This window comes from Panthera leo, chromosome D1, assembly GCF_018350215.1.
Source record: "Panthera leo isolate Ple1 chromosome D1, P.leo_Ple1_pat1.1, whole genome shotgun sequence".
Classification (NCBI taxonomy): Eukaryota; Metazoa; Chordata; class Mammalia; order Carnivora; family Felidae; genus Panthera; species Panthera leo.
This window is the reverse complement of record NC_056688.1, coordinates 1,001,295-1,016,934: the sequence shown is the minus strand read 5'-3', so window position 1 is coordinate 1,016,934 and position 15,640 is coordinate 1,001,295. Positions and strand designations below refer to the sequence as shown.

General features: G+C 46.7%; 1 protein-coding gene across 4 annotated transcripts in view; it reads right to left on the bottom strand.

Annotated features, from left to right (window-relative positions):
* Window positions 1-1,537: 1,537 nt before the first annotated feature.
* YAP1 (Yes1 associated transcriptional regulator) overlaps window positions 1,538-15,640 on the bottom strand; it is a 111,618-nt gene continuing 97,515 nt past the window's right edge. For all 4 annotated transcript variants that reach the window (XM_042904530.1, XM_042904532.1, XM_042904531.1 and 1 more), the window contains 3 exons: window positions 11,130-11,260; window positions 7,314-7,426; window positions 1,538-5,249 (listed from right to left, as the gene is read on the bottom strand). In XM_042904530.1, coding sequence (XP_042760464.1) covers window positions 5,011-5,249; window positions 7,314-7,426; window positions 11,130-11,260 — 483 coding nt within the window. In that variant the 3' untranslated portion in view covers window positions 1,538-5,010. The remainder of the gene's footprint in view (window positions 5,250-7,313; window positions 7,427-11,129; window positions 11,261-15,640) is intronic.

Genomic DNA, 15,640 nt, shown 5'->3' with positions numbered 1-15,640 from the left:
AAGAGTAAAGCGAGACGACACGCGGCCGGTTCCCCACAGCACACAAATTTACCTGGCAAGCCAGACTTACAAAACTGAATATAAAGCTAACATAACCTGTGGTTCCCAGGACAGGGATGGCTGGCTGTTCTCGCAGAAGGTAAGGAGACGTGATGGGGTCCTCGGGGAGGACCTCAGCTGACAGGATAGCGGCCGCGGGCACTGAACAGGACTCACAGGTCTACTGACCACTCCCGCGGTCATCACGTAGGCTTACTAGTTACTGTTCTTTCTTTCTCTGGAAAACCATTTTTCTGTTCACCAGCTAAGCAATTCACTTACTGGCATATTTTACTGTAGTTCTGGGTCTATCTTAAAAAAAAAAAAAAGTAAATTACTGCACATCAGGTTCTCAGTTAAGACACCGAACCCTTCCCCAAACACTTAGAAGGCACACCCTTGCTCTCCCTAGAGGCTCTTCTTCCCACATCCAAATTAATATATTCCTGAGTATTGTGCCACACTCACTAAACCAACTATTTAAAGATTGTACAATTAGGACCCACGGGATGCAGAGTGAGGGCAGCACTCCTATCACTGGGCTTCCAGCTGTCCGGCAAGTGCATGGCCTCTCAGAGCAGCCCCAGGGGGGCCAGGCCACGCTACACACACGAGGCTCGATTCTGAACCGAGAGGCACAACCACGACACGTTGGACAAGATAAGGGGAAAGCTAAGGTTCCAGGGCCACAAAATTAGGATTCCTCCACTGTAAAGAAATTACACATAACAGAAGATGAAGTTTTCAGATTTCCCTCCACAATACTGATGTGTGACAGTTTAACTGAAAGATATTACTACATACACAAGCACAGAAATAAATCATTTTCAAGGACAATCACATCTACTTCTTATTCAAAGTGCAGGACCTACCACCTAAATTTGTGAATGTTATTATTTATAAAACAGTAACTAATAATTTTCATTAACCTAAGTTTTAAATTTTGGAGACCATGAGAAAATGCCGTGGAGAAAGAAAAACCAAAGGCTATTTTGAAAGACTGCATAAAGCTCCTTTCAGTTTCTTCTGAACACCACCAACAATGGCCGTGGTCCACGTGAAGAGCACACAACATAAAATTCAAAGAATTACGTCCGGGGCGCTTGGGTGGCTCAGTCAGTTAAGCGTCCGACTTCGGCTCAGGTCATGATCTCGCAGTTTGTGAGTTCGAGCCCCGTGTCGGGCTCTGTGCTGACAGCTTGGAGCCTGGAGCCTGCTTCGGATTCTGTGTCTCCCTCTCTCTCTGCCCCTCCCCTGCTCACGCTCTGTCTCTCTTGCTCTCAAAAATAAATGAAACATTAAAAAAAATTAAACAAAAACCCAAAGAATGACATCCATGCTTCAAAAGGTCCAAAAGCCAAACCAGCCTTAAGTTTAACGTGTCTACTGGTCACAAGTATAATCACTTTATATTTCCTTGTCGTTAGGACTTGCTCTATTGGAAGACCAGTAAGAAGCCAAAAGGTCTTAAATATATTAATTGTTAAAAACACCAAAGAAGAGTTTAAGGAAAGAATATATTTGAACCACATAAACAAAAAAGTATTACATAAGAAAAAAAATGTAACAATTTATGTAAGTACCTAACATTTGAGCATGCTCTTACATCTAAAACAGATAACAAAAAGGTAATGGGTACTATATATGTACATTTCACAAGTGTGCGTTAAAGAATTCTCTAATATAAAACATTTAAATTGTGGAGAATACTTTTCATGATACAGAAGACAACTGTTAAGATAGGCACACCCACAACCCTTACAAAAACATGCTTACCGGAGATAAAATACATCTGAGTACTCACTTCTCAGATGTGAACACTCCGCACTTGTCAGTCATTGGACACCGCTTCTCGCTTTTGCACTGTGAGTGTCAACACTGGTGTGGGTTATGAATTACAATCAATTACTGTTATTTTTCAATGTTTCTGCCAAGCTCCCAATAAAATGCACCTATTTAATATGAATACTTGAAACAATATTATTTGTATATAAAGTCACTTCCTTAATGCTTTTTTTTCTTTTTTAAAAAAAGACACTATATTTATTAGAAAATAGTTATGACCACACATAGTGCTTTGGAAAATCTGAAACCCCAAATCAACACGTTCCATCAAGTGTGAGTAGCTCTAAGAAGCCCTAACTGAAAAGAACACAGAATGTAAAAAGCTGATAAATTTAAAGATTATAAAATTGGTTTATTGTGAAAGCAATTCAAGAATACCCAGTTAAAATCTTATCCCAACGCTACCCGATACAACCAGGAAGCACTTAAACACTTTTACGTTAGGAACGAGGACATACAACAAGAAAGGCCACATCAACGCTGTGATCAGAGGAAGGACTCCTAGGTCTCTGTCAGGTCATCAGTACAGAGGGTATAACAAGGTCAAATATGGTGGCCGTCAGGTGCCTCAGCACCAAGGTGTAACCAGGCGAGCTAAAGTCGAGGCGACAAGAACTCCTATTCCTGTTTTGTGGCTGTACTGAAGTGACTGAAACTTTAGGAACAACCACCTTTAATGACAGCGAGTTGCAGGACCAGTCTTTATGGAAGAAAAAGAAATTCATCAAGTCCTCTACCAAGGTCCCATTGAGTCCTCGAGACCCCTGCCATGCCCCTCCCCCCCGCCCCCCGCCCCCGGGCCTAAGCCTACTCTGTGGCTGTTTCAGATGCAGCTTACTGGCAAACTGGGAGTGCCTTCCGAGTAGCTCTGACCTTCAGCACAAGAGAAAAAACAACATGCTGGATCGTCCATTTACTCAATTATGCATCCTAGGTACAATTTCATTATTGCTCTTAAAAAAAAAAAATCAGTGAATCTGCACAGTGGCCATTTCCCCTCAGGTAAGTCAAGATTTACTCTTTCTGTTGTTTTCTTAATAAAACCCTTAGAACCAGTAATTGCAAATGATCAACCTAAGGATCATTATGTACAGCACAGCGACTGCACGTTTGAGCACTGGAGGTACTTAATCTAAAATGTCTCACTCCTGACTTCTGCTCTCCTCTAAACTGAAGGGTCAAAATACTCTGATTTTGTAATTAAAAAAAAAAAAAAAATCTATCTTCCCAAGCATATCTTCCATTAACAGTTTTAGCCAGGAAAATAGATTTCTATGTCTGTCATGAGCCCTTGAAAATAAGGGCTTATTCTAGAAACAACGAAAGACCCTTAATCACAGAGGCGCTAGCTGGTGCCACTATAATTCACAACCAACTATTACCTTCATAGCTTATACTGAAGAGTTGATTCATGCTCATTTTGTTCCTTTAAAAAATACTCTTTGGAAACCATTATGACTCCTGTAGACACATACTCTAGTTATATCTCTTCCTGTAAAAATAAAAGTATAATCAGGATTATCTCTATTTCTTTGCTAAACTCAACTACCGATATACATTTCTTAAATCTGATCACTTTACCAGCTAACTCACAACCTCGACAGAATTCTATGTACTGTCCAGGGTCAGCTCTCAGCATACAGAAGTAGGAGCAAGTCTTTTAAGAACTATCTTGTAGGCAATATTTCCATGTAGTCTTTAATGTGTTTGTTACAAATGAGAACTAAGGTACTAGAATTTACTCCCAAAACTAGGGCGAAGGTAAATTTCCAAAGCTAAAGGAAGGAAAACCACTATGTAAAGCTTACCTCTGTCACGTGTATTATGAACCTATTCAGTGATTTCCCATCAAAGCTTAAAATTAGTCCCAGGGATTATCAAGGGGAAAATAAAGCCCTATCTTGTTTTCTTCTTTCAAATTCATCAGACAATACTGTGTGCCAGAGGGCAGACTGTGCTCCTCTCAACACTCTACGTAAAAACAGCCCTTTCTAGAATACTAAACTACCCAAATGTCTGCAGACTGCCCCAACCAGGTTTAAACTACCTCTGAAATATAAACTACTAGTCATGTATTCTAAATGCATACATTCAAAACTACCATTTTAAAATAAATTGGAAAGTAGGGAAACCTTAAAAAAAAAGATACATTCTGCTATCACACTATTACAAAGATTATAAGTGTGTGTGTGTGGGTATATATAGAGAGAGCAGATAATCATGATTTAAATAAGATGTTAAAAAAATCAGGAAATGTAGATTTTTACCAAAGGCACTACAATAGCCGCCCCGAGATACAACTATAAACAGATTCTTCGCTACTATGGTAATTTGTCTAGGTTGGGGGGTGGGGGTGGGGGCAAAAACAAAAACAAAACAAAACAAAAACACAACCCAACCAATCAAAACAGAAACAAACAAACAAGAAGCAAACCCACAATAAACCCACCCAAACCTATACTAGAGTATGTGGCAATAATTAATATATTTCTATGGAAAAAACTCTCTCATGCCTTATAAGCTCCTAAAATAAAATCAAGGTCACTATGTGACTAACGAGAACACTAGGAGGGAAAAAAAAACACTGAAAGTAAAACAGTCTTCAGCCTCGGTTTCAGCTAGCTCATCAAATCTGCGCGAAGTACGTAACATCAGACCCGACATTCCTGGCCTGGCAGACGAGCCAGTTGTGGTTTTCCACTGGCCACACCACACGCAGCTGAAGAAACAACTGCCCGACAGAGTAAATGCTGTGACACGAAGCATCCAAGTTCCAAGTCTGAGTATTCGGTTAGGGTGATGGGCGAGTGTCTAACTGGGCAAAAGGAAAGGCGTCCATCGTCCAAACAGGCTCACTTCCCCCAGCCCCCAAAACGAACAGTAGTTATAGTAGCAAAAGAAACAACAAAAGTCTCGAGTCTTTAGGGCCAACTAGGATAGAGGTCAGCAATATATTAACAGCAGCAACGGACAAGGAAGAGCGAGACAGTGGGTGAGAGAATCTTGCTGGACGTCTGTTCATCGTTCTCTGTATCAGCCACAAGACTGCGACCGGCTATGCCTGGAAATTTCGGGCACATCTCCTCAGATCCTTCACAGGTTTGGAATTCGGTCTACCTGAGGGCTCTATAGCCATGTGAGAAAGCTTTCTTTGTCGAGCTTGGTGGCGGCCAGCACGGACTCCATGTCGTTGAGGATGTCTGAGCTCAGGGCTTCCTGCAGACTAGGCATCAGCTCTTCCCCCTCTATGTTCATCCCGTCCCCCTCCAGCGTCCCGAGGTCCACGTTCGTCCCAGGAATGGCTTCTAGGTAGTCTGGGAAGCGGTTCTGCTGAGAGGGGAGGGTGCTTTGGTTGATAGTGTCGCCTAATTGGGACGGAGAGGAGAGAGTCGGGTTTGAAAAGCGGACATCAGAGCTGTGCGACGTGAGCCTTCAGACACGCCGGACTCAGCCCCGAACCGATGCCCAGAGTTTATTTCAGGCTGAACAACTCACCGAAGACAAAATAATGCCAAGTTTACTTTTGCTTCAACATGGGTTCAGATACTAAAGCCGCAGCTTGACTGCTTGTTACTATGTACTGAGCACTGAAGGGGGTCACGGGAAAAACCGAAATCCCTTGAAAAACTATCTCCAGTAAGAGAAAGAACATGTACATCACACACGTGCATCGCTACTGGATGCTCTTCTAGAGAGGAACCACTAAGTGAGATAAATGTAAAAGTGATAAATGTGGAGTGAATTTAGGCACACTTTACGGCAGGTTGAAATTGATGTTTTCCCGGTTTTAAAACAGCGCGGACAGCTTAAGCGCTCTTTGACCAAAACTGGTAAGGTGACTTATTTCAGCACTTAAAATACTGAGTTAGCTGGCAAGGCACTTGAGGACCCTCTCCAATGACTTGTAATCTTAAACCTGGAGAGAGACTTCTCTCTGCGATCCTCCTGTTGTATGGGATTCGGTGTTACACCCTGGGGAGCACTAGTGTAAAAGGACTGGATGAAAACTCTATTCCGGCCTTGGAGATTCCCGTTCCTCACGGCAAAACAAGCCTCCCGGAAGCCCGTGAATAAATAACCCTCCCTTGCCTTCCCTCTAAGGGTTCCCTGATTTACCTGGCCAGGAAACCTTTTTTGGAGCATGACCACTTTCGCATTCCTTAGAGCTCCTGGGCACATACCTCCCGGGAAAGCAGCACAGAGCATGGAGGGCACAGGGGTTTGGAGAAGAGCGGAGGGGGAGGGGGAGGGGCAGGGGAAGCGTGCTGGGCATGAGATGGGTCTCAAGCGTGGGCACGGGAAGGGGGGCCAGAGTCTGAGGGAAGCAAAGAAGGTGGCAGGGCGCACTCTCAGGAGCACTGAAGCCGTGAGCTGGATGAGCGACCCGCCAGCAAGGGAACCGGCTGCTGGAGCCGCCGGGGGGCCGCTCCGTCTCTCGGCCAGTGCATGCCCTGCGCTCGCTGCCAACTCCAGGGCCATCGGTGCTCGCCAGTTCCCTGATTACCCTTCTCGGCTCCTGCAAGATGCCCCGCAGCTATTCTGACAGTAAGCAGGTGAGCCCCACAGCCTCGTCTTTCCCCCTGGTTTTTCCAACACCTAAGTTGGAGCAGAACCCTCAGGGAAGGGGCAGGCGCACACCGAGTCGCATTCGATAGAGGGCGAGCGGATCGCAGACAGAAGTCTCTCTCCAAGATTAAGAACACGAGCCATCAGGACGCCAGGGGGCTCAGTCAGTTGAGCGTCTGACTTCAGCTCAGCTCATGATCTCACAGTTCGTGGGTTTGAGACCCGCTTCCGATTCTGTGTCTCCCTCTCTGCCCCTCCTCCCTTGCTCATGCTCTGTGTCTCAAAAATGAATAAATGTTTAAAAAAAAAAGTTTTTTAAAGGAAGGGAGGGGAAGAAAGGAAAAAAAAAGACAAGAGAAGGAAAGAAATACACTGAGTCATCAGAGAGGGTCCTCAAAGGCCTTGCCAGCTAAACTCAATATGTAAGTGCTAAGATAGGTCACATCACCAGTCGTCATCAGAGCTAAGTCGTCCAGGATATTTGAAAACTGGGAAACAGATTACAAAGTGCCATGGAGAAACAAAGCAGGCTTGACCTGAATCAAGTTTTCAGGATTTTAGCTGGTTTTACTTTTTTAAGGGTATTTACTTATTTTGAGAGAGAGAACACGAGCTACGGAGGGACAGAGAGAGTGGGAGAGAGAATCCCCAGCAGGCTCCATGCTGTTGGCACACAGCCCGATTCGGGGCTTGAACCCGTGAACCACGAAACCACGGCCTGAGCTGAAGTGAGATGTTACCTGACTGAGCCCCGCAGGTGCCCCTTAACCGGTTTTCTTCCGAACTGAACTGCCTTTGCTCACAGCAGCTTGACAGACCTGCCGTGTCTTGCTGACGGATCGCTAAGAATGAAGCACACCCACCTGTGTCCATCTCATCAACACTGTTCAAGAAGTCGTCGGGGGTTCGAGGGACGCTGTAGCTGCTCATGCTCAGTCCGCTGTCTGTACTCTCATCGCGGGAGTGGTAGGTGCCACTACAAAACAGGACAGTTACAGAGCAACACGAGGGTTTCCAATGATTTCCAGGTAAACATGGAACGCCTGCTGAGGACCAACACGGTTCTCCAAGATGACGAGTAACCATCCCTGCAGCGTAAGAAACGAGCCCCTCCTCCTTTGGGATCTTACACAGCCCTGGAGGGAAGGGAGGCAGACCAGTGCATCCTTTTCTTTCAAAGTCTGTTTATTTATTTGAGAGAGAGAGAGAGAAAGAGAGAGAGAGAGAGAGAAATTTCATGTGTGAGCACAAGTAGGGGAGGGACAGAGAGAATCCCAAGCAGGCTGCACTACCATCAGCACACAGCCTGACATGGGGCTCAAACTCATGAACGGTGACATCATGACCTGAGCCTAAAGCAACAGCTGGATGCTTAACTGAGCCACCCAGGTGCCCCAGACAAGTTAACCCTGACTTAAGCTGGCAGCTTTAAGGAACCCAAACCACTCTGAAGGTCCTGGGTCAGGTGGCAAGAAAAGAAAAGAAGAGGGTGCCTGGTTGGTTCAGTCGGTTGAACATCCGACTTCAGTTCAGGCCATGATCCCACGGTTCGTGGGTTTGAGTCCTGCGTCAGGCTCTGTGCCGAAAGTGCCAAGTCTGCTTGGGATTCTCTCTTCCTCTCTCTCTGCCCCTCCTCTGCTCTCTTTCTCTATCTCAAAATTAAATAAGCATTAAGGAAAAGAAAAGAAAAAAACATACAGCCACAGTTTTCCTAGATGACAGAAATTCTCTGTGTAGGTATGCTCTCTGCAACACCATCTCTGTCTGGGGCGGGGGGGGGGTGGGGGGGTGGAGTGGGTGCACACAGTCTGCTTATTTCAAGGTCTTAATCTCCCAGGTGGGACAGCACAGGCATTGAGTCAAAATGCAACTCCAGGTACTGGCGAGACAGGTTGGCACTACACTCAGATCCCCAGCCCGTGCAGAGTTCAAGCGAAGGAAACACCAACCCAAGACAAAGAACCAGAACTCCTTTTGGACTGGGCCAAAACACACGGAGTCACCGCCGACAAGGTGAGAATTTCCTTAACCAAATCTCCTTGCTTCTGTGTAGGGGAAAAAACCCCAAACACCTCAGCTTAAGACAGGAACCCTTATCGTTCCAGCTAAAGGGCTGGAAAACAACTACAGGGCACACACCCTGGGGAAAAACAAAAACATGAATCAAGATTTTAACTTTAGGCTAATGAAGTTAAACACAGTCAGTCTTCATTGCCCACATGAACACACGATCTCCCCTCACTGCCCGCATGAGCACACAGTCTAGCCTAAATATCCTCAGTGCCTGTGTGAGCACACAGTAGGAGATCTCACTGCCTGCTTGAGCACACAGTACGGTAGATCTCCTCACTGGCTGCGTGAACAGAACATCGTCCTGAGCTCGTGGCACTCCCAGCAGCTGGCATGGACAGTAAAATCTGGGACTACTAATTTTTAAAAATCTATGGTAAAGTGGGGTTCCTGATGGTCTCTGACAGGGATGCGAACCGTAACTTTTCTCAACGCCTGGACACTTGGGCAGCTCTTTAGCTCACACAAAAGTACACCAAAAAACCCACCTAAAGCTATAAAAACCAGCTTTCACAGTCACTCGGGGTTGAACACCCAATCTCCCCACATTTCCTCCCTTATTACCTGATGCAGGTGCTCTGTCCTCCCCCCAACCCTGCACCCCCCGAAACTGCTGGATTACTCCGACGCTTCTGCCAGATTCTGGCAAGACGCGAAAGCCTCACAAAGATACAAGAAAGCACAGATGAGCGTCTGAGACCGTCTGTGTAAGATACAGCTGCCTTGGAGCAGGCCTCCCTCAGGATATGCTCGGTTTCCCTTCCACCAAAAGCGCACGCACGCACCACGCACAGGGCACTCGGGGGCAAAGGGCTGACTCACGGGGCCATGCACAACTCTTCCGAGGAGCCCGCACTCCTGGGGCCTGCAGCCCACCACCTCACACATGCTCCCTGGGCACCTGCTCCCACGGGATGGGCCTGAGCCCAGGCCCCGAAGACAGAGAGGGAACAACAAAAACCTACGAATGATGCTTTCTGAGAGGCTCACGACATCAAGGAGGGAGGTGAACAAACACAGTGACGAATCACACACCGGCGTTAAGTGAGCAAAGTGTTTTTAGAGCGAAGAGAGAGGGGTGTGGAAAAGTCTATGGAGAGGACACGAACCTGACCTCCGAGGGTGTCAGGGCAGAGGGGATACGGGATGCCACACGAGGGACAAGAGTCAGCATGGTGGCAAGGTGGGGTCCCAAGTGTTTGGAGCTAAGATACGTTTGAATTGAACACTAGACAACAGGGAAGCCATCCAGTTTCTGTAAGAGAAATGCTACAGTGAGACGGGCTTTAGAAGCTGGGGTACTTCACCGAGTGGAGAAAGGACTGCCCCCACAACAGCAGCATGGATGATCGGACACCCCGTGACCTTTACCAGGAAAGTCTCCAACTACAGCCCAGCCTTCAGTGAAGTTCTAAGAGAATCTTCACGAACAGCTGCCAGAAGGACATGCCGTCCACCTGCATCCTTACGGTCCAATTGTACCCCGAGGCCAACACAGGTCTCCAAATGGGCCCTGGATTCTACTGATCTGGATTTTCCTTGTGGGGAAAAAACAAAGTTCTGGCTTCAACCTTTCCAAATTAACCTCGTTTAAGTTCACAACTGCAATCTTGTGTAAATACACTCAACTTCTGGCCCAACTTTAAACTGGATGTGTCAAAGGAGCCAATACAAACTTGAAATACATTCTCGATGGCCTTCGAAATCAAGCCTGGGAAGCAGGGCACCAGTGCCAATCTTACCACCAAGCAAACCATGGGATTTCTACGGTACTAAGTATTTTGGTCACATGAGAGAAATTTTGTTTTTCTAAGATCATGAAGTTTTCAGCTTAGCTGGTGCTAACTGGAAGCACGGTACAATAGCTTTCCTAAACCAAAGCATTTTTTAAATGGTTTAAAAAGTGCATTGCTTCGAACTGGTTAAACACACACACACACACACACACACACACACACACACACACAAAACCAAAAGTAAAAGTACACAGACAAGACAGCGTTTGTTCCTTATTTTTAAAAACCGAAATTCCATAAATACCTTGCAACCCAGAAGAATGAACTGTAGTCAAGCCTTAGTTGTAAACGGTTTTCCTGGCACTGAGTGTGACCTGCTTTCATACACGGCACCGACATTTCTGCCGGAAACCCATCTGGGTGAACTCACTGAAAAGGACCTGTGGGCTGCGTGAGTTTGAAGCAGTATCTTTGATAGCTGTGTGTTTTTACAAAAGGCACAACCTTACGTTTCATGTCCTTGAACTTCCTGTAGCGAAAGCGCAGGGCCCACACTCATGTGGGAAACTCCTGCCCAGGATCCTTCAAACGCAGGCCTGAGTACGTTTAGGACCACGTTCATCTGCTTTCGTGGAAGGGCACGCACGTGCCCGCCAACTCTGTGGTGTTAAGTCACCATCAGTCAACAGACAGAAGCCAACACGTGACTGGGAATGTGTCCCCAGGTCCCCACGGGCCATGTCCTCCCACGGGAGCCGGCTCTGAACCTGGAGTTCCACTGTCCTCACCATTTACAGCAATGCTGTTTGGCGTCCCCCCCGACGCTCCTAAAGCTGCTCCCCTTCTCAGTGGCCGGGAACAGCCCTCACCCACCTGTTAAGAAAGGGATCAGAGCTAGTGGTCGTCATTGTCCTCAGCTCCTGAGACATCCCAGGCGAAGGCACTGGGTTCTGAGTCCCACCTTCCTGGTCCAGTGTTGGTAACTGGCTACGAAGAGCTAATTCCTAGAGAAAAAAAACAAACAGAATTAGTCTACTGACAACAGATGTACTGTTCGAATGAAAGGAATAAAACGCACACTAGGGGGCCAAGTACATACAAAGTTCAAGTGTTAAACTGTCTACTTCAAAGCTAACAGTTTTCCTGGTCAGAAAGACCAAGTTCTCACATGCATTTCCAATGACTAAAAATTAAGTTGCATAAATTCAAAGTTGATCTAGTCTTATTATCCCCCAAATGTACACACTTTCCTACCTAACTTCATTTTGTTATTTTTTCTTACTCTGGCAGACACTCCCAAGCCCGCCCTACCGGGCACGACGGCAACTCTGGTCTCCCGAAAAAGAATTCTTCAAGTTTACTTCTACGCGCCAACTGTCCTCTGAGTCTGCACCAGGAATAAAGTCAGAAACACGCCATCGGAGGGTTTCTGAGCAGCCGCTATTGTCTCTCTGCTGGACTTGGGGTTGCACCCGCGCACCCAGACAAGCCCGGCCGAGGCCACGCACCTCTCTCTGCTGCTCTGTCCTTTCTCCTCTACTCCCCTTGGGTCCCCGCCCTGCCTCTCAAACTCTCCTAAAGCTCAGGTGTGCAGCTTCCTCTCTCTTGGCTTTCTGGTTTGACTTGAAATGTGGCTTTTGACTCCAAAGGACGCCGCCCCCGCAGAGCGCACCCTCCTCCCTCCTCTGCAGTCTGAGCCTGCACCACCTCCCACTGGACCAGGGCTACGCCTGCTGAATACAACAGCCTACGAACGGGGGTTTCTTAACCGGAAGATCATGACAGAATGCAGAGGGTCTGTGAACTTGGGTGAAGAAAAGAAAATGCCACCTTTATTTCTCACCAACTTTCAACTGCAATTTAGCATTTTCTTCAGTTACAAATACAGGCAACTAAACAGCAGTATTTGTTATACCCTCTGACTTTCCATCAATGGAAAACATGTTCATATCATAATGTAGTTGCAAATATCTTAAATTACCACTCATGCTCATCACTACTTCAGTGCTACGTAGTTATAAGACACGCTGTTATGTCTGGTTACTTACACATCAATTACCAAGTGAATGATTCGCTCAACAGGACTGCTCCTCAATCTTCCAGATTCCAATGACCCACACCCACCTCCGTCACCCACTTGTACAGCTGAGACTGTGTGGTTTAAGACCAAACCTACCTCTAAAACCTCGAGTCACGTTTGGGACAGTGATCACTGTGTCACTTCAGTGCACTGGCTCACCCTGGGTCACACCTGTGCACAACGCCTACCTAATCATCTGTCACCAAACTCTTGGATCTCTGAATTGCAGTAAAAGTGACCACCACTGTACTTCAACCCCTAAACCCCTCTGCATCACCCCGGAGCAGGCACGGACAGTCCTCCCTCAGAAATCTCACACACACTCCTCCTGCCTTCTGGGACCACAAGTGCTCTGCCCACCAGCTTCCTGTGTGACCTCCACCCACCTCCCCTCTCCTCCTGTTCCAGTTGAGTGGCTTCCCCTTTTTTTTCCCATTAAAAAAATCCCTCAGGTGTAAGTAACACACGACATTAATCTCCAGTGTGTAACATAAAGACTCAGCATTAGTACACATTGTGAAGTGACCCCCACAATCACCTGAGTAGATACCATCCCTAAACAGCTATGTTTTTTTTTTCTTGTGATGAGGACGTTTAATATTTATTCTTTTAGCAACTTTTAAATATGCGATTATTATCCTGTTAATTATTAACTGTAGTCACCATGACCTATTTTATACCTGGAAGTTTGTACCTTTTGGTCCCCATCCCCCAACCCCCAATGTGTTCTCTTTATCTACAAACTTGGCTTTTGTTTTGGTTTTTAGATTCCACTTCGTAAGGAGACCATGAGGTATTTGTCTCTCTGACTGACTTCTCTCACTTAGCACAACACTTTGCAGGTGCATCCGTGCTGTCACCAATGGCAGGATTCACACACACACACACACACACACCCCTTCATCCACTCAACTATCAAAGGACACTCAGGTTGGCAAGTGGGGGACAGCTAAATGGACACTTCGACAGATCTCAGGTCTTGGCCACCGTGAGTAATGACGCAGGGATACAAGCCCGAGCTCTGAGCCGATCGTCTGAAATACCCAAGAGGCCCCCTCACAGCAAACTGACACCGTGAGTCAGTACCACACACGCGCTTCCTTCATTTCCACAAAAGGATTGCTAAGAAATGCCAGAGAAACACACAACTGTCCAGACTAGTCTAAATCGATGGGGTCTCTGGCCTTGAACGGCCACAGTCCCACTCTGTGATGTTCTGTTTTCTCACGTCCCCACCGTCACTGCCCCACACCCGGCACACGCTCTCAAGCCCGACGCAGTCAAGGTCATCCAAACGTCTGTCCCACATCAGTAGGAACGCACAGGCCGTCCAGGCGTCTGGCTTTCTGCCTCCTCCTCTCGCAAAGCTCTCCCCAGTCGCACTCCTCTTCTTAACTCGTCCCCGAGTCTCCCCTGTCCCTGCCGAAGGCCAAGCCACTCTCCCAGCAGCCTCTGGGGACTCGGTGCATCTGACTCCTGTCCATGCTCTCCACCCTCGCCAACCCCTCCCGCTGAGTGACCAGAACTTCAGAACTGCGAGGGTCTGTAGCACGGCCCTGCTGTCCACACCCGCCTTTCGACTAGGGCGCTTTGCTCTCTTCCCTGTTATCTAAGACTTTGTTCCCTTCCCCGGGGAGGGGAGCTCTCTGCCATGATCCCATCTCCATCTTCGGACAGACTGGACAGAGAGAGGTTACATCTGTAACAGTTTTTTTTTTTTTTCGTTTTTTTTTTCGTTTTTTTTTTTTATTTTACTTTTGGGACAGAGAGAGACAGAGCATGAACGGGGGAGGGGCAGAGAGAGAGGGAGACACAGAATCGGAAACAGGCTCCAGGCTCCGAGCCATCAGCCCAGAGCCTGACGCGGGGCTCGAACTCACAGACCGCGAGATCGTGACCTGGCTGAAGTCGGACGCTTAACCGACTGCGCCACCCAGGCGCCCCTGTAACAGTTTGAGCACAGGTATAACATGATCTTAACACTTATCACACAATATTGTAGTTCGTTCCTCCCTCCCTCCCACCTTCCTTCCTTCCTTTCTTTCTCCTCTGTTCCTTGAGGGCACACTGAATGAATGAACGAATGGACGGTTTTGGAGCATAATACCTTAACTTCTGAGGCTCTGAAGAATTTATGCTGCCATTAAAACATGAGGATGTAAATAGGAAGAACTTTGAAAACGACTAGTATTGTAAGCTCTAGATGAAGCTGATGCTTAGAGTTCTGTGAGGGAGGGAGCTGTAGATCTGTCAGAACACGGCAGTACCTTGCAAAGATTGTAAAGAGAGCCTCATTTGCTTTCTACTTCCTATCAAAGAAGGCAGGCACCAGTTTCTGCATAGCAAACACAGGACATGACACTACTCCGACTCGTTACTAAAATAACCAATAAATTGGTTATGATTTTTATGTTAACCAATTTTTATTTTACTTTTGTTTATGAAGTTCCCACTTTTTCGACATCATTTTATGAAGCTAAAGCTAACTGTCAGGCACAGATTCTCCATGTTTTTGCTACTCTGGATTTTACCACTTTGCCGAATCTCGTCGGCTGAGGTCTCTGACAGCTGAACTGCTGTTGTCAGCGGCCACCACAGACCCGCCGCCAACACTCGCAAAGAAGTTCATCTGGAGATGTGCCTGAAGCCGCCTGAGGGCTACAAGGGACCACGGAGACGCGCTTCTCATCCAATCTGTGCGGGAGCCGTGACAGGGGCCGTGTCGGGTTCATGTGAAGTGAGTCCGAGAGGCTCAGGAGAAAATGCCATTTTACTGCACTGGTGTCGGTGGGGTGGGGGCGTCAGCATTGCCAGCGGCATGAAAACAAACATAACGTGGTAAGGCCAGTGACACATATACACACAGATCACAGAAACCAAAGCAAGGTAGGAATATTCAGCCCAGTTTTGAAACTTCTAGACATAGCAAAAAGAACAGACTTGATTAAATGCCCTACGTAATTTCTGAACAGTTTTACTGAGGATAAATGATGTATAAGTACTTATACACATATTACCCAAAAATGGATAATCTTAACACAGCCTAGTATTTGCTGAAGACAAAACTGCTTTAAGTAATTAAAGTCAACTTGGTAGCCCCCTCCCCAAGTCATTAATTCTCAATGTTCGTGTTTCCATCTGCTGTTAATATAATTTATTCCACTGGGTTCAGTAAGGAAGATGGAAAAATTTTGTTGATATTTGAAACAAACTGTCAAAAACAGGGGAAGGAAACCAAACGCATTTACGCATTCACGCAGGGTAACAGACCAACTTATTTCCCCCTTAACTTATGACTGGAGCT